Here is a 25,675-nt window from a genome sequence, read left to right as displayed (position 1 = left end):
AGTTTGAAATCACTATAGTTACAAGTTCTGCTTCATTTGCACTGAAATAAAAGAGAAAAATGCAAATAAAGGTTATACACAAACATGTCTGAACAAATAAGGGGAGGAAGCAGTGAGTGAGGTATACACTGCTTGTTGATATCAAACAGACTGGAATCCAGATAAAGCAGCTATTAATTTTTGGGGGTTGGAGGGGGAAAAACAACATTGTCTCTCTCCCCCTCCCCCCCCCCAAATGATTACTATCAATATTTGCAACAACTTTGTTACAGGAAATAGTCTGTAAGCCTGCAGCCAAATGAAGTAACTGGAAACTTCTTGGGAAACCTTACAGGAAAAGTATAGGAATCTTTATCAATGGAGCATCATTATAAATACTCTCAGCTCTTAAATTTTGAAAGCCACAAAGCCTGACCGAGTGGGGATGAAGGGTAAATTTAAAGCCTCCTCCAACTGATTATTCTCACTTCAAGAATGTGTATGTCCTGCAGAAATTTAACACCTGTTTTCCAGAGGTGTTTTCACTCACAACAGATGCTTTCATGTATGATAAACTCAGTGACTGTACAAGGGACCAGCTAGCCTGAAGCAATCAAGCAGAACTCCTAGTGAGCTGCCACTAAAAGGATTAGTGGGGAAAGTACTCTCTCCAACTGCAGCCCTGGAAAGTATTCCCAGCTAGACTCTGGTAGGAACACATAAGGAGGACAGAAGATGACAGCATTAGGGAATTGCACCTCCTGTTAAACTCCATCTGAACCAGAGAAAGACCTCAGTACCCTCTGTCACATTACGGGTCACTTACACAGCACAACTATGGAAGTTTCAGTATTTTGTTTTCTGATAATCCTTGCCCTCCCCCAAATACAAAACAATTTTTAATAATTATATGCCTAAACTACCATGTGAAACAATTCACAAGTTCCTATTACCAAAAAAAAAAAGACGAAAGTATTTTGCTTTTGTCCTGAAGAAGCAGCATCTTTGATAAGATCACTATACAAAATGTAGATTAAAATACACAATGAAATAGTAGTCGTGTGTGTACATTTTTATATATAAATTGACAACAATACTTAAGATTATTGCTATTGAAGACAGTACTGTCTGAGGCCAGACCTTATTCTGATTGACAGCTAACATCTTTGCATAATTTGGTAGTAATTCATGTTGCTGAAAATTTAGTAATTCTAGATTTAAGAAATATGAACTGGCTATTTTGAGTATCAGATGAGACAATTACTCTCTGCTCTTGTTTCTACTAGTTTCCCTAAATGCCCATTGAGGCAATTCTCACAGAATCAGACTTGGAATATGAGATTCTGCATCATTCTACTTAATACCTATGTTCAGTATAACTGGTAGGGAAGTCTATACACTTGCCTGACATCCTCTACAAATATTGTTGACTGGCAGTTGTCTCTCCATAATTCCATAGCTTTAGTTCAAGTCTATCTTCAAAGTCTTTCCCTTAGTAAGAAGCATCTACACTGCAACAGATTAACGCAAGGAAAACAAAACTGGTCAGGAAGAACTTTCACTTGACTAAGAATAAAGATCATCAAGTTGTCACCTGCTTTCTCCTGTCTCTTTCAAGCTCAGAGTAATCACCTTGAAAATCTGCCTAAAGAAATGTAATAGCTTAAACATCTTACCTATTTTCAGGCTCCTCAAAGTTTGAGGCACAAGAGATGCTTAGCATATGGATCACATTTACAAACATCAGAGCATATTCATAATTTATTTAAATATGAAGAACCAACCAGCCATTGCGTAACTCCATTCATGTCATAGGAGCTTTCCATTTGCACTGGAGCTAGTTCTAGGCATTGGTAAAGCTAACCTCTACTCCTTCTCATAAGCATTCCTCTTCTTTCTCTCAAATATAAGATTTTCCTTACACAGAGCTAAAAAAGTTTACAACTTTTGTCTAAGTTAAATATAAAAATTTGTAAGTCCAGAAATTTACACATCAAGGGTAATAAGCAACAACAGTTAAGCATCAAGGATCTTTGTTTCCTCTGTGCAACAGAATGAAACAATTCAAGGAGGCAAAGCTAAACATGCTCAGGTGCCCCTTCTCAGAGGGAGAACCAGCCTTCCAAGAGAAGGCATCCATTGCTTTCTGTAGGTTTGATTTGCGTGATCTGCACCAAAAGTACATATAAAATAAACAGTGTGTTCAATTTTGGAAATTCTCCTTGCATGAGTAACTTCATGAGCAGTATCTATGTTGGTCTGAAGTGCACACTTCAGAAGAACTCTTAAGTAAAGCTAAAGCTCCGCCAGTATGCATTTGTTCCCATAGAATTCAAAAGACAAAACTCCTGTCGACTGAGAAGAAACCCACCTATTACCAAAAAGATTGTATTTATCATCTGTTTCAAAGAAGCTCCTCCCCTCTTTTCTCCTATTCTTTTACCTTTTAGTAACTTCTGTTTATTTCATGTTTTACACAAAGAGGGAAGAAATAATTACATATCTTTGTGGTGATAACTAGTATTTCTCTTCCCTCCTGCAAATAGGAATGACAACTAATTTCCTTGCTAATGTTTACTTGTGGTGTGTGTCATTCTCTCATCTATCAGTTTATTCTTAAGAAGTTAGGGAACAAAAAGGATTATGTTCTATTAGACATTTATTTATGAACCGAACATTTTTCAACACTTGAAATTACGGTTTTATAAGAAAGGTCATTCTAGATCACCAAAGTGAGATATTGCAAAGTTTGAGTTAACAAAGTAGAATAACTATTCTGAGGAGAAAATATGTCCATATAAATGTGACCATTTCAATTAATTTCAGCCATATATATAGCTATTCTACACTGACTAGTCTTAAGTATTCATGCGATCAAATTTTATTGGCATCAACACTTACGGAAGGTGAATTGCAGGTTCACATGCAGAAGCATTCATAAAAGCAGTATTTTAGAATCACATGTGAAAGATTCACAAAAAACCCTACCACAGTTAACTTATAGAATAAAATCCACTAAGCTTAATTTCTTCCATTAACTTTGATGGAACACCATACTGCAGTCTGTTTACTATAAGAACAGAATAAAATTACATTTTCCAGATATAATTCTTCATCCAACTCTAAGCTATCATGTAGGTTTACTATTTCCATTATTCAGAGCTGTATACATTCTGCTTCTGTCTTATTGATCAAGTCAGCCTTTGGACTGTAAAAAATTTAGGAGTTATGGATTTGCAAGATTTTTTTGCTTTACAATTCACTAGAACAAGAAACAGCTGTTGACATGTATACAATTTTATTTTAAGGACACAGCAATCACAATTACAGAAACAGACCATTATTTTAATACTGTAAACATTCCTCCAGAAACTGACTTGCAATTTAAACCACAGTTAAACCTGAAAGGCTTTTAAACAGTATCTTGGGGAAAAACACAGCAAACCTTAAATATATTAACTTCAAGCTTCATGTGCTTATTTCTTTTTGGTAGCTGGTAGTAGTTAAAGTTCTTCAAAGTCATGGCCACTTGCATTCATTGCTTCAGGGTGCATTACCCTTCCCATGAATAAGACAGTACCTGCAGCAAAAGAAAAGGGTCAGGGAAAGGGAAGAAGTCAAAACCAAAAGAAAAAGTTGAGGTTATAAGATGAATACCAATATTAAAACCTAGAATGTATGGTGCACAGCTTTTATAGGAATACAGGGGTGTGGGTGTACATGTGTATGGGGGGGGGGGAGAAGAGAGAGAGACAGAGAGAGAGACAGAGAACAGGTACAATATAGATGAGAACAATGAAATCCTCTACATGAAAGTGCCTCTTAGCTTATTCTAAGGGCTTGATTCAAAGCCCTCTAGAAATCAAAATAAAGGGTCACTTTCATTTCAGTGGCTCTGATAAAGGCGTGTGAAAACACTGCCACTGCTGTCAAGTAAGCAGTTAAGTTAGTGTCAGCTTCTAGATTGGAGGTTTCCGAAGGTGCACATACCTATTCAGAATAATTTCTTGATCACTCCATACCCTCACGTCCCTGAGCTGTTGGGTCAATGTGCCTCACAATTAACAGTGAGCCACAGAAGCTACCATACAATCATTATTTGATACAGAACTTGGTTCACAGATTTACTTCCCACTGAAACATGCAATCCATAGCAAGAAATACTGCTCCCCTGACTTATTTAATCAATATTTACAGCTCACATTTTCCAAGCACTTACTTAACCTGAATAATCATGAGCACTTAGAATAAAATCAGATTTGCATACATCTTTTCAAAAGATTTCTAACCTTGGGTTTCTAAGTTAGTAATGCATCTTCTGGCTTTAAATTTAGCTGTTGGCTATAAATGCAACAACAATGCCTGTGAAACATTAAGTATTGCCCCAAGGCTACTAACTTCCACTCTCTTTCACTTTAAAACTTTGTTTTTTGGAAAGGGCATAGGGGATCTGAGCAGGGGAAACAACTGACTCCCACCTGTATTTTTGCTTAGCTACATGACTACAATAGCAAGTCTTCTCAAATTTCGGTCTGTCATTAGGGGCAACAGTCACAACAGACTGTAAGCATTTGTATGACCACACCTTGCACACAAGGCACCCAGCCCAGTTAGAATGTAAGCATTACTGCCATCTAAATGGTTTAATAAACACTGATCCTTATGATGGGCATCTCATGCAGTAAACCGCCTGCCAACTATCGATATTTGCTTCTAAAACAGATAAAATACCAGAACACACAGATCCATTGAATAATCTCTTAAATGGCTATGTAGTAATGTTCTGTTTGTCATCCAGTCACATCCACATCATTAGGAAAGACAAATTACAAATACGAAACCGAAGAATTATTTAATTATTGCCCATTTTGCTAGTGAGTGCTGTTCTCATCCCTTGCCTGCCACAGAAGACTTCAACACACAGAGTTATTCAGAGCTGTGTTATCTGTCCATTATGTAAATCATTTGGCACTGCAAACATCTTGCTAGTCTAACTACAGCCTAGCTCAATGATTATGGTTATTCAGGAGAGTAACACTGCTCTTTGAAGGAAAAGACCTTATCAGTGAATTCTTCCTCCTCTGGATTTTTAATCAAAAAATTACAAAAATTTTCCAGGACAATGGAAGATTTGGGTGTGTCTTGGTGAAATGTTAAGGGGACAGATTTTTTGAAAAGCGTCAGTCATAATACTAGGCATTTCAAGACAGATTAAGGAAAACTCATACTACAAAAACAGTTCACTAATCAAAATACGCAGTTCTCTTGCACACCTCTGATGACGGAAAGTGAAAGACATAGAAGAGTATCATAAAAACTCACCTGTTCTTCTGTTTCTGATCAAAAAGAAAAAAGGATGATCAACTATAACTTGGGGATACAGCACTGCCATTCTACTAATAGCAATCATTCCTAAAGGAAAAAAGAACATAGGCAACTTGTTAAACATCACTGCATCTTTTTCACATTCTCCTGTTCTTCACAGGAAATACCTGTGAAGCTCAGACACTGAAGCCCCTCACTCCAGCACCAAGCATCACCAAGAAGTACCACAAACAACCTAACTGAAAACAAAAGGGACCTACAATGTAATTGCATGCCTATTTATGCTTTGAGAATGATTAACAGAGCAACACAATTTGATTTCCAACACTGAGGGAGCAGATTACAAATTATAAGATGCAGAACCTTAAGGGTAGTTATGATGCCTGCTCACTTTAGAAAGTGCATTGTGTCAGATATATGATGACCTGTTTTATTGAGCTCTAAGGATGCATTTGATAGTAAGAAGTAACTTCTAATAACTAGAGTAAGCAATACCTAAACAGGCTGATCTTGCAGCTTTTAGATTCACTGAGTCCTTAAATAATGAAGAGGTTGAGGGTAAAACTAACTAGCAGTCAGGTAGAATTTGTCTCTTCATTATTTTTATTTCATTTGGAGATGCATGGATTTGTCCAGGCCGTTGCTACTCCCCAATGTGTCATTTTAACATTTTTACTGAACTGTCAACACGAACTCATGCATGTCAGTTCTCTCTGCCCATAGCAATATTACATTCCAACAGTTACTGGTATTTATGATGATGGAAACACTTTTCCTTTCCTTAAAGACTGGTACAATTAGTAATCACCTAATAATCCCTACTGGCAATTAATGTAACTTATTTTCAGGAAGAACATGTGAAAACCAAGTAATCAACCATCTGGCCTTGTAGCATTAATACTGGCAAACTAACCTTTATTTTATCCCACCTTACATCTCTGTGTAGGAGCTTATTAAAATGCAACAGCAAAAATTCTCAGCTTCTTCCAGCTATTCTGGAGCTAAAGCAGATTGTCTCAATTAGCAGATTACCACCCCAAATTACAAATGCTTAAGTTCCACAAAGAAAGTGTAAACTGCAGTTTGTACTCATCTGAACCTTGGAAATAAAATAAGAGGTGCTTTTCCATAGGATTCTCAAAATGCTTTGTGAAACATACCACATTATGAAAATGTGAACATTTTCACTTTCCAAAATTCTCTTTGGAAAAGCAGTAAACTAGCTGTGCTTTGTCTTCATGCTACATGCTACTCAGCTTTCCTAGCTTTACATCAAGTCAGCTTTAAAATATTAATTAACCAGACATTTGATTTAGTTCTGCTTTTCAGTCAGCTACCTGAGGCAGCAGCAGCTTCTGATCCTTCCTCATTAACTTCTAGGAATGCCTTGTGAAACGCCTTTCCAAGGTAAAGCTCTTTGTTATCTAGAGAGAAAAAGGAAATGTTAAGTAGCTCAACAGTAAGAATGAAATATTTAAAAATACACCACCACAAAAAAGCCAGCACTACTATCCACTTTCTGTACCAAGCAGAGGCAGGTAAAAGCTTTGTGCACAGGGGTTACATGAAAATGTTTTCTGTCCATGAAGGGCAGAAAGTAGTAGCTCCATTTGCTTTGCTTATATTTGTAGCGCCCTCCTATACTATTAGTATTATAATAGCATTGTACTACCTGGACATCCTGTGTACCAGACTCAGCATAAATTCTTTGGTGCAAGAATTGTCTTTCACTGTTTAAATTCAGGAGTTTGGGGGAAAAAAAAGAATGACACTATACGATAAATGCTTATTAACAGGAAGAATTTTACTTGTTTCTATATTAGGTGCAATGCAGACTGGGGGAAAAAGAAGGTATTTTCTTTGCACTCGCCATTTTACATAAAAGAAGCTATTTTCTTTGCACTCGCCATTTTACATAAAAGAAGCTGAACATAAATATTTATTGCAACAAAACACACCGCAGGACTGATTTTTCTGTCTTATCCTTCCTTCTCAGTATTTTAATTCAGGTTCATGTCTATTCCTACTCAAGTCTTTAGAAGTTTTACTGCTTTTCTTTACTGACCAAGTGATCTGACATATCAGAATGGTCAGCACTTTGCAAGAAGCAGTAACATTATTTAATCAGTTAGATGAAATTTCATTAGTCACACCATGAATTAGATACACCAAAGATTATCTAAACTACAGATATTGTACCTCTCTGAAATCCACAATAATGGTAGAGCACAACTGGTAGTTAAGAAATAAAATCTTTCTAAACGCGGAGCTATGCAACCATGAAAGCGTGATCCAACAGCCCCAGTAAGGTAACTATACCGTTTTGCATTTCTGACCCTCAAAAAACAACACAGCATGAAAACTCTAGCTGAAGGCTGAGTAAGAAGGGAAAGCTTGGGACTATTCTAACTGCTAGCCATTTCATTTGGCTCTTACAACTACAGCTAGCAGTTCTAATACTAATGCAAACCATGATACAGGAGACAGCAGGTTATAATGTGCATCTCCAGTAGGTCTCACTATCACTACACATATGCTTCAAAACTGAACTAAACCTCATAGAGTTTATCTGGTTAACTTAAATCTCATCAAGAAAAACCTCAAGTCATTCCCTATGGGATTGTGTGCAGTAAGACATACTGATTGCCATATATTTTACAAGTGCTAGGCTTCAGTTACAAGCCTCCAGAAAAGTTATCTTGAAAGCTGGGATTAAAGTCTCCAGTCATATTATTTTAAAACACAGGCCCTGCTGCATATGCTTTCCTTGTAGAGTAAGCACAGTTCCAACAGCTTTTGTATCCTTAATAGAAAGACCACCTGAAAACAATCTGGTTACTTTAAAATACTAACATCACCCCAGGCATTATCTGTTAAAAAACCCTCAAGTTAAACACACACTAACATCAAGTGTACAGTACAGTCATCCTCTAATTTAGATCTTATGAATGTAATAAGACTCAAGTATTCCAAAAAGGTATTTAAAAAAAAAAAAACACAAACATCAAATGTGCAAGAACATTTATAAAAGTGATAATGGATATACACCTCAGGCAAAAAAGGGTAACAGAACCAGATACACTTATAAATAATTCCTGCTTTGTACATCTCATGTAATGCATGTGTTGCCTTTTAAAACGTCAGTTAACAGGATTCCTGCTCAGCTTGTTGGTCAGTTCCACAGACTTCTTCCAGGTAGCTGTATTTCGCTATCATTGCTTGAGATCATTTCAAGGTTTAAGTATTTGAGCTAACTCTCACACAGGCCAAGAGAAAACAAGAATTTTGCATCTTTTAAAGAAAAAATTTGTATTATCTATTTGTATTTGTATTGTTTTGTATTATTTTAATTTTGTATTATCTTAAATCTTAATAAATATTTAATAGCAGACAGATGCCCACTCAGCCTAACTATAAGTTTCATACACATTTATTATGCTACTTAAGCCTTCTTCTGTGACCTGATATTTACAGTAATACTCTACATTTTCATGCTGAATGTTTCTGCATAGCAGTATTTTTTGGTCAAAATTCTTAGAACCTAACAAGATTGGTCTCCACATGAGAGTGTGAGAAGGAGCTTCTAATTCTGCTAACACAAACATTACTAACATTTACCATCCGTTATAATGCTCTAATAGCATGCTTAGTTGTAAATGTATTCAGAATCTGAGTGTAAAAAACAATATATTGTTAAGTGAACAAGAATACAGGAAGTGGCAATGGGCAGAAATTGAAGCACTGGAAGCTCCGCCTGACCGTGAGGGGGAATTTGTTCCCTGTGAGAGTGACAGGGCACTGGACCAGGCTGCCCAGAGAGGTGGTGGAGTCTCTTCTCTGGAGATCTTCAAGGCCCGCCTGGATGCAACTCTAACATGCTCGAAGTGACCCTGCTGAGCAGGGGGGTTGGACTAGATGATCTACGGAGGTCCCTTCCAACCTTACTGATACTGTGAGACCACTATGTCCAAACACTAGCACACTGCTCCAGCTATAGTATTATTGTCATTTCAGAATAAGGCACAAAAAAAAAAAAAAAAAAAAAAAAAACTTACAGATGACAACTAGCATGCAAGTTACCCACAACAGAAAAAATCCCCTCACCCAGAAAATGCCTTATGCCCTGAAGAAAGTTTATAACCCACAGAATACACAGAAGGGCTTTATTCAATGTAGTACATATAGTTTTCATTGCTCTGAAATACCAAATCTGTTATTTAAAACCTAGACAATCTCATGATCTCAAACAATATCCAAAGAGCTCTGTGGGTGAATTTTCCATCATAGAGAGGTACTTTCTATTTGGTTTCAATCTGTCGCCTTTCAGCTTCATTGGATATCTTCGTCTTTGGATAGTGAAGCAAGCAATCCACATCCTTGTTTATTTTCTCTAGACTATTCACTTTACGTTGTCACTACCGCATCCCTCTTCATTATCTTTCCCCAAAGTGAATGAATCTCTTCATGTGTAGAGATGTTGTTACCTGCTGTTCAGGCACCCTTTTCCTTTTGTTCTATTTTGAGACTGTCAAGTCAGGACTAATGGCAGTATTTCAAACCTATCCACAAACTCTTGTCACTTCTGTCTTTCCCTTATGCCTTTCACCATGCATAAGGTGGGGCTTACCTGAGCATCTGCTATCACGTCATTCTTCTCAATTAGCTTCTACAAATCTGAATTTTCATAGCAGCCAAAAAGATTTGATTGCTATCATTCCAGAAAAGCCCCACAGAGATTTGTCATCAGAATTTAAGCCTTCTGCAAGACCCTAGCCTAGATACCCATTAATGTGTAGGAGTGATCTGAGGTTTACTTTTAATGTACATGACTGTTAGCATCACATTTCATTTGTCACTACACTCCATGTATTTGTAAACTCCCACTCAGAGCTGCCAACTGGTTGCTCAGCAAGTCTCAGTTAAGAAGTGTGCAGATTTATTGACTTTTCTGGCTTAAGTTGTCCCAGAAAAATTGTACCTACCTCAGTCAAGACTTCTAAGAAGTCTTTACTGGGATGGTCCTCTTCCAATTACCTTACATTGTGAAAGTCAGTCATTAAGATTACTTCATTACTCACCAAAATGTAGGTCACCTTGAGATTAAAAGCAGTTGCCATTTAAGACATTACACAATACTAAGAAATACTATAATCTTTTGACAGAAAAGGAGAATTTTAGTAAAGTAGATTCAAACTTGCCCGAGGGCAAGTCTCAAGTGGTATCAAAATACTCAAGCTGCAAGTTTGCAAATATGTAAACCTAAAATCCCAAATAGGAAGAAACAAATCTTGAAACAGCTTCTGGTAAGTTTTAGGTTTGATTATTTTGAACACCTAATGGAATAAGGATCCACAAATCAAGCCAGACAAAGTTTTGTTTTTTTTTTTTTTCCCTTAAAGTGAGAGATAGAATACCTGCAACTAGACAGGCAAATAGGAATATTCCCTAAGTGTCTCCACTCACTTGAGTTAACTGACAACTTAATTTCCACAAGCTAGCTGCATCTAAAAATGCACCTCTGGAGTAGTACTTTCTGTTTGGTTACTCACAATCCAGATATTCCAGAGGTAAAACTCACTCTCTTCCATTTTACAAATTGAATGCAAAAGTATAAAAATCTGAATACTGAAGAATAAACCTGTAATCCTGCAATTTGTTCATATCTACTAAACCCCCATAGAATTTCACTGAAGCCAACAATCTGTGTCTGGATCTCATTACAGGATTACAGCAGGTTTTCCTTGACAATAATCCAAAAGCAACAGCAACAGGAAAGTGGGAAGAGAATATTTTTAAATATAACAGAATTTTCAAAATATCTCCTTCTGTTTTCTCTTCTAATTTGTATCTTCCTAAATTGAATGCAAATATTTGAAAAAAAAGTTTCTGCCTGGATATATATAAATATTTTAAAGGTTTCATGGATTGCCAGATTTTCCAAAGGGTAGACAATGAAGCACATAAAAACATCTGGCTTTAATCTCATTACCTGACATGCCATAAATGCATTTTAAAAAGCTAGCTTTCACAATTTGTCTTCAGTTTTTTTTCTTTCCCTCTCCCAGTTTACACTGTGAAATTTTGAAATGGTAAATAATCTTTTGTACTTTAATTACTTAAAATTTTGTCTCTATAGCATGAACAGTCAGGTTTTATGAGATCTGTCAGTTCAAAAATATTTTCTTATCCTTAACAAAACTATGAAAGACCTTTTCATCCCCTACTGGCACACGTTCTTTATTTAAATCAAAGGTGAGAATGTTATAATGAAACAAAAATTCTCTCTATGCACTGCTCTGTGTTACCCTGTAAATAAATTAATCTGTAAGTAGTACAGGAGTTAATTTACTTATGCAGTATTGTATTTTGATTGTGTGGTACAATTATAAAAAAATATAAAGCCTTAAACAAACCATTTAATCACATGGATTGAAACAAGTTCCAATCTTCTACTAACCTCCTGACTTTAGAATTACTCACTGATATTTAGGCTTCTACTTTATATAAATGGAGAACCAAACACTCCATTTGTGGTTCAGTTTCCCCTGGGTGTTTTCTGTTGATTTGGACAGTTTTTTCACTTATATTTTTTCAGTATATAGACCTCAAGTTACCATACACCTTATTTTCCTTTAGGCTGACAGAGAAACTGGAAGTATTTCTCATGTTTTTTTGTTTTTTTTTTTTTTATGAATTTTTCATTTATTCAAATTCTTTTCACATTATCTAGCTCCATTTTTTTGCATAGTTTCACAGGAAAATTGCAAGCAGCAAAAAAAAAAAAAGATAAACTACATAAGCTACAAATGGGATTTCAAATATGGTAAAAGTCACAAGCTATGTGAAAAGTGTAAGCATTTCTGCTGTAAAGCTTAGAGAAAGGTTCCCTTTCATCATCACTCCCTTGAACGAAGCCATACAAGTGTGATGGCTTCCAGGAACAGACAATTAAGAACAGCTGATTCCCATCACCTGAGTCCATCTGGCTAATTAAGCCATAAAGCAGAAACATACAGAGAGGTATATAAATGTAAATTATAAAAACAGTGATAGTAAACCCATGCTGGCACACACCATCTAGACAGAACCTAGGACCTCAGCTGGTCTGCTACACTTCAGCTCTAAACAGACTATACTAAATACGCTGCTTATGTGGCTTCTTAGGCAAAAAGGAAAAAACTTCTCAGGCTCATTTAGTATTTAGTTCAATACCCTTAGAGGGTATTAAAAGCACAAATATCTGTCATTTCCACCTGAATTTCCATTGGATATTTCAACTTCTGACAATAAAGTATTAACAACCAATTTAAATAGACACAGAGCATAAATGACCAATTCACCTTTATCATAGTTTTCTTTCATGTGCTGCTTCTATACTGAAGGTATCTGGGGAAATGACTAATTGTACAACAGCTTAATGCTCTTAATGCTGTCAACAAATAACCTCTAGACACAAGAGATGACAACGCACTGGTGGTATTAATCCCATTTGTTGTCAAGGCACTCAGGCCACATATTCTGTAATATGGATCTGCTTCTTGCATAATATTCCATTTTCTCCATGATTTTAAAAAGCTCCAATTCTAAAGTGCTCTGAGTGAAACTGGCCAAGTAAACAGTATCTTCCCATGAGATTCCTCCCCTGCCCCAACTGCTCCTACAGTGAGCATGACTTAGGTCATTCAAGAATTCAAATGGAACAAAGATTTACTAACAGGTTTTTTTGCGTAATTCAAAGAGTGGTTTTTTTTTTTTTTTTTTTTTTTTCTTTTTTTAAATCTTTACATGATTTTAAGACATTCTCATATCTTAAAAGACAACAGCCTCTTACCAGACATTGCAGTAAGGTCAGCATTATTGCTGAATAATTCTGTAATTCCAAGACCTTTCATGATATCTTTCAGATCAATTTCTTGTTCTATTGTGAACCTGAAGAACAAAACAGAAAATTGCAAAAAGGCAAGAATCCAAGTAGTATTTATTACTATTAAAAGATTAAAATTTCTAGATAATGACAACTGAAATACTGAGGTAAATAATGTAAAGTAGCAGTATAGAACACTGATACTTTCTATTAAAATGTTTATAAACCAGTTTGACAGCTTTTTTCTAATGCAGAAGCAATCAAAGATACACTAATGGTACGCACAATCTCTGACCATAAAATGGTAGTATATCAGTTACGTGGTAGCTGATATAAATGCTTACTTTTAATAAGAAAGGGTTAATATAAGAACTGAATTGTACACATACTACAACGAAATATCAAGCAATTCAAAGAGCAGTACAAGCTTCACAGAGAGCTGTTGGCAAAGAAAAGAGGAAACTATGGATATTCCACTTTTATTTAAAAAGTATATGCAAAGAACAGCATTTATGAACAATAAGGTAGTTCTGACTTAGCATCTAATTAATCTGGTGGCAAAATTCTCATTGGGTTTTAATTGCGAGTAGAAAAGGAAAACAAATAGTTGTTGGTGTAAATGCACTTGTAACTAAAACCTAGTACAATTTCAGGATTAGCTTGCCAACTGTACTATGCTGCTGTGCTGGAAGGACAAATCGAGATCTGTCCTGAGGGCAAAATTTTGGGCAAAAGCATGTTCAGCACAATAACTTTTTCTAAAAGATTTTAAAAGTTATGTCTGATGTTAGTAAGACAAACAAAACAGGTCCCTCCTGTATAGGCAGACACAGACATGGGCAGCCAGAAAAACACAATGCAGTGTATCAAAGTAATACAAATAATAACACTGGCTAGAAACAATCTTACCAAATGACATGCCCGTGGAGGGACATACCAGATGACCTGAAAATTGCTGATGGGATTTTGGGAAAGGGAAGCATGTCCTGCTTACCTTCTCTAAGAGGAATCAGCACTTGCTTCCCCCTTAGAACATTGTGAGCATTGGTCAAAAACTCCAGGCAGGGAGCTCAAGACCTTTCGCACAATTTTAGCTTTCAGTTAAAAAGACAAACCTACAAGTTGCTTGTACATTCAAGTTTCAGACTTCCAGCCTCCAACACAAGACATCAGGTTTTGTTCTCATTAGACACTATGTGGAACGGATCTAGAATTACTTTACAGACTTCAGTAAAAACCCAAAAGAAGAGATGAACTGAGACTTGCCTCCTAATGCCAGAGTTAACTGATTTAAACAGTACAGATGTTCTTTCTGTGCTTTTGCACTGCAGTGAATAAAATCCAGAAATATTTCCTTTATATTAAATCAATATTAATATTTTCCAAAACATAAATCCAACTATACCTACCCTACAAACATGAAGGAAGAGCAAATTAATGTTAAAATGTATTTTACGAAGACTTAAGTGGTGTAATTCCCTTTGGGTTTTACTTCAGCGTTTACATTTAATGTATCGAGCTTTCAACACACCATAACCTAGCTGCTTAATAGCAATATCAAATTAGATGGAGATTCCAGAATAGGACAATAACGAGAATCCACGTGAAAAGCAAAATTTGAAGTCACAAACAAGAAAAAAAAAAACTGCAAAAGCGCACTTTTTCAACTGCAGAGAATCACTATAGGATATAAATGAAAGTTATCGGCAGGTTTAAATCTCTGGACCACTGGACAGCAAGCACATTTCTCTGCTAAGTGACAAATAACAACCCAAAAACCAAGAAGGTAAAAACATGATTAAAAAAAAAAGCAGTTTTTGCATGCTGATCAAGGAAGAGGTTTGGGAATCTTTTTAAAAAATTCCAAACAAATAAACCCTGAAAGCCCCGGCTGAGTATGCCGCCACTAGAAAACACAAACAAAGGATACCTACCCAGAGGATAGCATTGACTTAAATTATCGTAAAGAGGGTATTAGTCCTGACTGAAATCTCTGGAAAGGCAAATAAGCAAATGCTGAAGATACTATAGGTAATATCTACAGAAATGAGTACCTCCTTTTGTCTGTGATCTATGAAGCAGACTGAAAATATCACATCACTATATAAATACCAAACTGCTGCTTTAAAAAAAAATAAAACTGATTACTTCCCTTCTTTCCCTTTTTGTTTCACCATATGGTAAAAACTTACTCAAATTAAACTGTCGTTAATATGGTATCTCTCTTCCTTTCTCACATGTACTGAAGAGCAGTGAAAATTACAAATAAGCTATTATTCTTACTTCACATATTTTATTTGACATCTAAACTAGTCTTTGAAAATAATAGGGATGCTTTAAACACTGAACCATAATTTCAAGCTACGCAAACTCAGGTTAGCATTCTGCGTAACTGATACATCATATCTGGATTTCTTTGCATTCCTTATAACCAGTGATGTAGTTACTCCAAATGAAAGTCAACCGCCTAGAACACAGAAGAGACCCATTAAATGTTATTTCTCAAACCAACTATTTATTGCACCTCCAGACTTTGAAATGCTGAGCTACTACATACTAGTCCTTACACGTGGTTATTTGCAGTGTCTGTTCATACAAAGAACCAGAAGGTCAGATCAATTTTTTCCCCACAATCTTTTAGGTGCATCTGATGCTAAAAATAGTACTATAAATCAATTTCAACACATCATAAGTCATGGAATTATCCTCTGCAACTTGGGAATATTAGAAACCATGAAGGGAGGCCTGAGAAAGTTCAGACACTGAAGAGAAGATGAAGAGTAAGCCAAAAAAAGAAGTTGGAGGACTGATCTGTTTAGTCGAAAGGAGAGTTTCTGTTCTTACTACACAATTGTTTCACTGATACACATGCACAGAGATATACAGGCTTCTACAGACTTCCTCAGGAAGCATACGGCACAAAGATATTAATAAGGAATAATGACTCAGACTATGAGTTGAAGCTAGTCAAAGCCAAGAAAAAGCAAGGACATGCATTTGCTTTATATTTATCTTCACAAGGTTTGTTTGTAGTGTCTCTCTACTTCCTAAACTTGAAATGAGGTCCAAAAAGCTGAACAACAATGCTTCCCTTGATTTCAATCATGTTTGGACCTCTCCCATACAAACTGGGGGTAGAATGAGACAGTTTCTCAAACTAATTCTACTTCCTAACAAACAGTTCTCCTGAGAGTTTAGCAGCAGAAGATGAGCTCCTCATGAAATTTTAAAAATTCTACAAGCATTAGATTCAAATGATGCATTTATGTCATAGAGTTTCCTTAGTTAAGTATCTGAAAGTCCAGATTTTTTATACAGGAATAACTATCATACATGATCAGAGCATCTTTCTTCTGCATTAGACTTTTAAGATAGAAAAAAGATGGCCTGGTCTTGTATAATGCTATGCAACTCTGAGATGTTAAATTTTTAGAGAAGTCTTCAGAAGCTCAGGATCCACAGAATCAAGTATACTTGATTATACTCGATAACTCTTGCACAAGAGAACTGGAGACTACTGTGATTGATCCTAAAGGCCATAATTGCACAAAATACTAAAACTTCTGAATGAGAGAAAACAAAAAGCTCCAGGTTTTAGCACATTATATTCTGCAAGAGAAAAAGCAAGCAAAGGAATGGCTGTCCTTCTTAGAACCACAGGGTCAAATACACTCCTGGTTGAAGGACAAGGTCTCAGGAACTGTATCAATATTTAACCTAGCAAGCAGCTCTCAATACATAGCTGACAGATTCCAACATTTTAGCTGGAATTTCAGTTAGGTCTTCCTGAGGTGCCAAACTAACTTGCATTGTACCTGAAAGAGATGCACAGCTGATCTGATGACCAAGGTCAGGTCATGGTTCTTTCTACAACAAGGTCCTTGTTTTCAGACTTAATTATGAGCTGCAGAAGCTGACTGCTAAGTGTGCATTTCAGCAAAACAGTTTTGCGCCTCTTCCATGATTGCATCTGAAAAGCAATTAGAACTCACCTGTTCCTCATGAAATGGGGACTCAAAAGAGCACATTAAAAAAACATGTTTGCTCTTTTGGGTAGTGAAAATAATTTTCTAGAAAAGTAACTTGTCCTTTTAGTACAGTCTGAACTATTTTTAAATGTTTCATTTTAGAAATCCAGGCATACTGGAACAATTCTTAAGAGGAACTGTGAAGACTGTAGTACTGTTATCAGGTAGTTCTTTCTTCTGTGTTCTTGAAGTAAATTATGTTTGGGAGACAGCTTTGTAAATTAGATTCATGGTCTGTTTCACTTCTATGTAAAAAGTGGATTAAAATGTTGATCACTTTAGTCTGGGTTAAACTGGAAACAATGATTTGAAAATGAAAATGAGAAAGTATAATTTAACAATTCTGTACAAATCTCTCCTTTGCTATTAAGAGAAATAATACACAGTTTCATTTGCACACAGATAATGCAGACAGCAATTGGAAAGCTGTGATTAACTCTGCTTTGTTTAGTCATTCATGCCCTATTACAAATGTATAAGTTTAAAAGTGTTCACTTTATGATTGGATAGCACCTTTCAGGATATAAAAATTTAATTTTGTTCTACTGCTGCTTTTAATTTCTCAGTGGACAGTGCCTGCAGGCCACATTTCATAACATGTCTTTCTGAGTCAGAGTATAAAATATTTATGAAGTGTTTATTTAGAGCACTGATAAAACCCCACAGATCACCTCTGAATCCTAACGGAAATCTAACTCTCTGGGAGCATGCAATTAATTTTTGGAATTTGATATGGAAGTTACTGTATTACTGTATGGAATTTCAAGCTCACACTAGCTATCATTTATAATCTGAAAACACGGAAGATAGTGAATTAAAGCTATAAGCAAAAGAGGTACAACTAACATTTACCAAGTTCTTTGAGACTCTTAGATGAGAGTAACAGATATGAAGATTAGGTCTCAAGAAGGAGATATTGGGCACAGAAGACAGACACAAAACCTATGTCCCACAAACTCATGTCCAAGGATCATGGCTTCCAGGAATCTTGGAGTCTTTTTTTTTTTAAGCAAACAAAACCTAAAACTACTTGTAAAACTAAAACTCAAGCTCAGTATCATTACTATGTTTACAATGGTATGCATGCATTTAACCCTATATACACCTAAGCTTCCTAAATTCAGAAGCTAGTTTTCATGGATTTCCTATATAGTCTCATAGATTTCCTATATAGTTAATGGAGACAGACTTCTGCTATGAATCACTCTCTCTAGTATTCTGAGAGATGTCCAATTTCAGCAACCTATACAGACATTGTGAAATACTCAGATTTATAAAAGAGTTAAAAACAGAAGTTATAAAAGAAGCTTGAGGAATGGAAGAATTCTCATATTCTCATATTTAATTCATTTAGTAACATCTAGGCTGTTTGCAGATATGGATAGATGTTACCTGGGAGAAGTGTCCCTTGCATCTTAGCAGAATGTTAATACTAAACCACCCTGGGCCTGAAATTTCAAGGGAGGGAAAAACAAAAAAGCACAAGAGAGTAGACTCAGTTTGTACAAAATCTGCAGTGTAGTTCTTGCTCTCTGTATTTCTTCAAAGGAACAGCTGGTTAAAAACTAACTCCTATTGCCAACTATATGGGGCAGAGAAAAATAGAGAGCCCCAAAACACTGCTGTTCCCTCACTGCTCTGACTCCAAACATTAAAACTTTAAAAGGAAGTAGGATTCAATCCTGAGTTGGAATGATATGGCATGCCAATAGCACCAGTTCATCTCAGTCTAATTTATCCCTGCTAGCCTTGGCTTATTGCGCTCACAGCTGCAGTCAGCTTCTTGAAAGTGGTCCTTACATTGGAAGGAAAGTCAAAGTGCAAGGACTCTTTTCCTGCTCTTTATATGTGAAACAAACCTCAAATCCTCAAATAACCTGAAGAAACAAAAACCCAAAAAAGTTGTTTTAATGAATTAAAAGGTTCACTACTAGTATTTTTTCTACTGCCATGTACTGCTACATAATGCCACAGAAAGTAAAGTAGAATGAACTACATTAAAACTGTGCTATATCATTACATAAACACTTCAGTGAAATCATTATGAATCACTCAAAGGGCATCATTATCCAACCATCCATCTGAGACATTTAGCAGTAAGCACCTCTATTATGTCAAGTATAAAGCCAGCATGAAAAAAAGAGTATCTGAAGGCAGCTAAAACAGAATTCTGTGAAAAATAACTAAGTGATATATTTGAGTAAATATCCATGCTGTTGAGCATGTTCAGTTTATGTGCCCACAAACAGACAGAAGTCCCATCCCATTCTGATAGTAATGTCTTGTTCTTCTATTGCTCCTCCAAGGAGAAAGAGAGAAAACTATTTATTACAGCTGTGAAAGAAGATAGACAAATTGGAATTACCTTTCAACATTCAACCATTTGTGTCTACATAGATGCATGCCATTAGCACTCTTAAATTAGCAAACAGAAATCTAATTAGTACTTAAACAAAACATTTTTAGCTTTTGTTAATTCTCAGACTTGCAATATTTTTATGGTTCCTTTCTAAAGAGAATTTATTCATAATGAGCTCTGCAAAATGAAGCAAGCCATCATTCAGAGTGAATATATTCCTCCTTCCAGGGCTTACTGCTCAAATGCAACATCCATCTCTCGCTCAACCAACTACCATACCACAGTGCAGGCCTCCGTGGCTTTCTTCTCAAAGCAACTTGCATTTGCTTGCTACATAAAGCTTAAACAGCTTGGTCAGATCTGTGGTTATCTACTTTGCTATTATGACCATCCCAAATGCAAACAGTCTTCTCCCTTCTTTTGACCCGAGAATATGATCTCACCTTGGTAAATATACTTCCACTTTTTGTTTTTTCACAGAGTTAGCCCATTCATCAATCAACGAGGCTTTGACCAGTGGTTCTAGTGTGACCAGTGGAACTTCCTGTCTGGAAAGAACAATCATCATACTAATCTCGTCTCCCTCATACGGTATTTCCAGAACTTGGTAGATACCACCTGCTTCATTGGAGCCATCACTGAACTCCCCTACAAAAGAGGAAAAAAAGCTATCAGAATTTTCTTTTATCTTCCCTAAAGAGGGAAAAGTTAAACAGTTAACACTATGCAATATTTGCTAGATACTGGAGCTTAAAGAGACCCCCTTTACTCTATATAAAATCAATCTTGTTTTCTTCACCTTAGGATCTAAGCCTTACACCTGTTTCCTACAGCAGAGAATCACTCAGATTGTAGGTAATCATACCTCTGAATCTGTTAGCTAATTTCCATGAAGTCAGACAAAAGCCTCAAAGATGCTAAAATTCCCAAGAGTTTCATGGAAAAGAGCAGAACATTTTCATTCAGGACAGTTTATCAACAATGAGACTGAGGGAAATACTGTCAATACTAGACATTGTAGAATCCGTATTGGAGGTTCAATCTCAAGTTAAAGAAAACAAGCATAATTAATTCTACTGTTCCTAGAACCACTATTTCTCTTCTCTAAGGTTGTTAAAATAGCAATCAACATTTTTACAGGGAGCAGAAACATTTACAATACTCAATATACAGCAAAGCACAAGAAAACACTTTAGTGAGAACCAGAAATAGCTCTAGAAATGTAAAGGGGTTGGAAATAATGGTCAAACATTCTCAAATTCAGCATATGGCACCAAACACATTTAAAAAATAATCAAGAAAGGTCATTATGAAAAGATCACTATTCAGAATAATACACAAGCACACACATTATGAAAAGACATCAAATCAGAATCCCTTCATTGGGCAGTCAAACACCACATTTAGAACAATACAAATGAGTATTACTGCAACAGTACTATTAAGGGAAGAATTACTAGCTTTAAGTTGCTAAAGCTCCAAGTAAAGCTCACCATAGTAAAACTCTCCTTGCTGGTACATCATCGGAATCTGCACTTCACTTTCATCATCTTTAGTGAAAGAAAAAGTTCTTGTATTTTCAGGTCTGAACTGTGATTTCCAACTACCTTTAAAGTAGATTGCATTGATTAGAGCCAAATGAGTTAGAGCACCAAAATCCCTCGACGACACAAAATCTTTGATCATATCTGCGGGGTGGAGGGAAAGAAAAAAAGAAACCTGTCAGTCAGCATGTCAAATTGAACATTAAATCAAAACCTAAGACAGCTTGAAAAATGCAAGAAAATAAAAAGCTGTGCTAACATATAATTTCCAATTCAAATGTTCTATTAAATCCCAAATTAAACTGTCAGTGTTTTGCAAACCTAAATCACAGCATAGGTACATAAATTCTTCCATCAAGCATATGTCAGTCAATTGTTTTTTGATCACTGCTTGAATATTCACCACAATGAAATCTTAAGTGGAAATGGGGTCAAAGAATGTTTATACTTGTGCTATCGTATGGCTCAGTGTTATCCTCTAGAGGTCAAGCTCATACAAACTTTGGTTCCAAACCAAAGAAGTACTTAAATGGTTGCTTAAAGTGTGTAAGCATATCCATTGGAACATCAGCACCAATTTTGAAGTATTTAATTTCTAATCAAATAGTGTCCCACTGACTCTAAAGAAAAGACTAATCCTAAAGTTCTCAGCATTTGTTCCACTGACATTTGGTCCTCGAAAACAGAAGAGAAGACATCTTGCATCTGCTCTGATCCTGGGAGGTTTGTTAGCTGAATGCAAGAGCTGCTTTTCTCCTAGTCCCAAAATAAATCATTTATATCTGAATTCTCTGCTACCTGCTTTAGCTTCTCTTAAACAGCTTGCTTTACAGCAAAATAACTGAGTATGTTAAATGTTATACTGACCAGATTTGTCACTATTCTTGAAGAATTACAGCCTGCTTCAAGTTGCTTGCTTTCTCACTCACTTCTATTTTTAACTGACATTGCAGTGCAAGGTGTTAAAATAAATTCCTCATTCTGATTATTACTTCTTAATTCATAGCTTAAAATACAAATTAATTCTGCTTTCTGCAGCTACACATGATACCTGCCTGTTGATGTGAAACTTTTGTACATAGGGTAGTATTTGTTTTGGGCATGACTATATTTATACTTCATTTTATCTGAAAGGACATTCTTGAAAATGAAATCTCACCCTTGCTTACATACTCCCTATCACTGGAGAGAAAAGGAAAAAAAAAAGGAAGGAACTAATGTGGTATGCACTTCCAGTTTTTCCTTTTTCATTTGGTGCATTATATTCCCTTACATTTCTCAACCATTTGTTAACAAATACATCTGGCCAGAGAAAGCTTGGACAGTTATGTTTTCTACTTTGAGCCACCCATCATGCTTAACATGCTGGAACTAAAAGCTTATCTGTCTTGTATCCCTTTCCTAATCAGAGAAGTAGTCTCCTCTGTCAGCAGAGCTATCAGGCAGGGCAAAATGATCTCTACTGCTAAGAAATTAGGCTGAAGGGCTGTTACTATCACAACCTAATGCTAAGTGATCCCCATCTGGTTGTGCTAGCTCTACAGTTCCTGCCAGGGTGATGGTTATAAACTTGGTAGGACACAAAGCAGAGAGTAAGCAGGGGATCTGATCTTGCTGTTCTTTCCAAAAGAAACAGAATTTTAAGTTTCCCTCAGACATGCACCATGGTTCTCTGTGAAAACACTGCAATCTGCTGCATGACTTGCATTCTCTCCATTTCTGTAATCTGAGATAAAGGGCAGAATTTATTATGGATATAATAGGTTCCATTTTTTTCTTGGAAAAACAAGATTTTCAAAACAGCATAAAAGCATTACATGAGCTGCTTTTTACTTTGGTGCTGTAAGTTTCCATAAAACATCAGGGATTCTTAAACTTTCAGACAATGTGGTGATGCGTCAATTCCTTAAAGGAGATTCTGATCTTACCTTTAGATTTATAACGGTACAAATTATATTAGAACTAGTTCTCTATAGTTGAATTACTCTTAAAATATCAACCTCCAGAGTGTGCCAGATGACCTAGAATAAGATTATGCTTTGATCCTTACAAGGGCAGTAACTTCACTTTCATATCTTGATTCTACATGTAATCCGAGAACACCATATGCTTCTGATTCCACATGTGGAACAAGCACTATATATCATGTAGGTCTGAGTAAATACATTTACATAAGTAGTTTTGCACTTATACTTTTCCCCTGCTACAAGTTATTGTTAACCTTCTTGAAATCAAACACTTTCCCTGCATGCTATCTGGCTCATTTGAGTTGTTTCCTCATGTGGGAAGAGATTCACTTACAGGGTCTGATTGTGCTTATCAAAATTTACTTTTGTATTCTTTAGTACCTTACACCTACGAGTTCCTGAGAAAGGATTAGGGATCCTCCACACATCTAGAACACAGGCCAATAATCTCTTCAGGTAACATTTTTCTACAGTTAACAGCACTTACCTATTTTTAATAAATATCTAGATCAGTATTAGAATACTGTTAAAATGCCTACTATTAAAATATCATTCACCTTCAATAAACGTTACAGGCACTTCAAGATAGCAATACAAAGGAAGATACATTCTGACAGATGCACATGGTTTAGTAACAGTAAATGCTACCTAGAAACACATCGTCCCTGTACAGGAAAAATAATTCCACAAAAAAACTGATATTAGAATTCTTTTTATGGGAGGAGATACCTGTTTACTTTAAGACTAAAGTAACAGTCAAGGCAAAAGTTCTACAAAACTTTCCAAATTCAGAAACACAATGAACACTTACTGTAGAAGTACATCAAAGAACCACATGGACTTACTATTTGTATGATTCTCCACCCACTTATTGATGTGGGTGGCTACAGCCACGCTTTGACTGAAATCTACGTTCTCTACTTCAGCTTTAAAGTATTTTTTCACTAGCTGCAAAAATTTGTCACTGACATGAAATCCATTCTGCACATAGAGGGAGTTAGCAATATTCAAAACATAATGACTTTCTTCAGTAGTTGCCATAGCAGAAAGATCCTTCAAGAATGCAAACTCCTCACCTGCAGAAAGAAAAACAAATAGATTCAGAGGGACATTTCAGGAAATAAAGTTATTCTGTGTTTTCCTCCAGAAATTCACAAAGCTATCATCAAGGGTGTGGGGAAGGGCAGATGTCCATCTTTTAAATGTTTTACACTTCACACAGCTTTTTTAATTGTTTAGTTTAATGAGGAATTCAGACAGTGACAGCATCACAGAAAAAACCTCCAGAAACCCAAACTGCTTCTAAACCAAAAACTGATGAGACTCATGAAGTATTCCGCTTTAAGACAGAAAGGTTGTACTGTTGCATGGTCCACATGAAGCTGAAATTTCTGGGTAAAGTTTACTGGGTAACTTAAAAGTTGAGCAAGATAATACATTCCAAGACAAAATCTTTGGAGTGCTTTCACTGAATATCACTCATGCAAGAACTGTGAATGGCCCAGCTTAAGTCAACTGCATGCCCTCCTCAATTTAGTCGGGGACAACTTGTCAGCGTTTTAGAGACAAACCGTAGAACTGAACATGTGCTGTAATCTTCAGATGAAGGCATCATCTGTGTAGTGGTACAGTGCACAGTGAACTTGCTAAGCATATTTTCAGTTATATTCAGAATTCCCTCCCCTAGATGCTTTCACAGAGGACTTAGAAGTCCAGTAAAACAAGCAAATAAGTTTTATTCAGTTTTCAAACCAATTACTACATCAAAATATATAGAAATTGCCTCTTTAAAATCATTTTTTGCCATTCACTGATCCTCCCCATTTGCAGTCATAGTATGGACTGGCTTGCATCAGAATGTGCTTGCATTCCACAGTGCAGCACTACATCAGACTCACCCCTTCCCAGAAATGGCATGGTACGGTACTATTATTCTCTCTGCAAAAGAAACATCTGTTTCTCAATAAGACTAATGTGAACACAAGGTAGCATCTCGAAACATCCAAGACACTTACATTTCTTAGGTTAGCTTGAATATCTGGTTGCTATGCAGTGCAATGAAGACAGAACATTATGGACACAGAATTTAGGGTAAAGAATATGCAGATTCTATTATGAAAATAAGACTGCATGGGAAAATTCTGCCCTTAATTACATCCATATAACTACATTAGTTGCATATCTCTTACAGTGAAATTCAATATTAGAATAAACAAGGTAAAAGTAGTATAAGGACACTCGTTTTTACGCCTTACCTCCACATTCTGCATTTGTTTAACACAACAGGAATTACACATCTATCTTCTACAGGTGTTAAGTATGAATTTCATGGCTAATCATAGTCAACATTCACCCACCAGTTAAGTTTTCATTCACCCCTTCCCTCTCAAACCTCAGTCATTTCTATCAAGGAATGGCAAAACTGAAGCATCTTAAAAGAAATTCTAACAAAATTAGAGATGCATTATAACATTTCTGATTAAATTACTATGACATTTTCATATTTGTCTATGCAATACTGCTTAATTGTACTGCTTTCATTTTCAAGCCCTACACAAATACTACTACCAAAAAAACCCTTACAACTCTCAGGCAAATGACACGCTTAT

At 36.1% G+C, this 25,675-nt stretch overlaps 1 protein-coding gene across 2 annotated transcripts in view; it reads right to left on the bottom strand.

The window, feature by feature from the left end:
- Nucleotides 1-3,260: 3,260 nt before the first annotated feature.
- The window catches only part of SERPINI1 (serpin family I member 1), a 48,825-nt gene continuing 26,410 nt past the window's right edge, over nucleotides 3,261-25,675 (bottom strand). For both annotated transcript variants that reach the window (XM_062582731.1, XM_062582732.1), the window contains exons 3-9: nucleotides 23,912-24,142; nucleotides 21,049-21,243; nucleotides 19,999-20,203; nucleotides 13,136-13,233; nucleotides 6,642-6,728; nucleotides 5,302-5,391; nucleotides 3,261-3,559 (exon numbers count right to left, since the gene is read on the bottom strand). In XM_062582731.1, the coding sequence (XP_062438715.1) occupies nucleotides 3,483-3,559; nucleotides 5,302-5,391; nucleotides 6,642-6,728; nucleotides 13,136-13,233; nucleotides 19,999-20,203; nucleotides 21,049-21,243; nucleotides 23,912-24,142 (983 nt within the window). In that variant the 3' untranslated portion in view covers nucleotides 3,261-3,482. The remainder of the gene's footprint in view (nucleotides 3,560-5,301; nucleotides 5,392-6,641; nucleotides 6,729-13,135; nucleotides 13,234-19,998; nucleotides 20,204-21,048; nucleotides 21,244-23,911; nucleotides 24,143-25,675) is intronic.

This window comes from Rhea pennata, chromosome 9 (assembly GCF_028389875.1).
Source record: "Rhea pennata isolate bPtePen1 chromosome 9, bPtePen1.pri, whole genome shotgun sequence".
In the NCBI taxonomy this organism is placed as follows: Eukaryota; Metazoa; Chordata; class Aves; order Rheiformes; family Rheidae; genus Rhea; species Rhea pennata.
The sequence above is the reverse complement of the archived record's forward strand: the minus strand, read 5'-3'. Positions and strand labels throughout refer to the sequence as shown.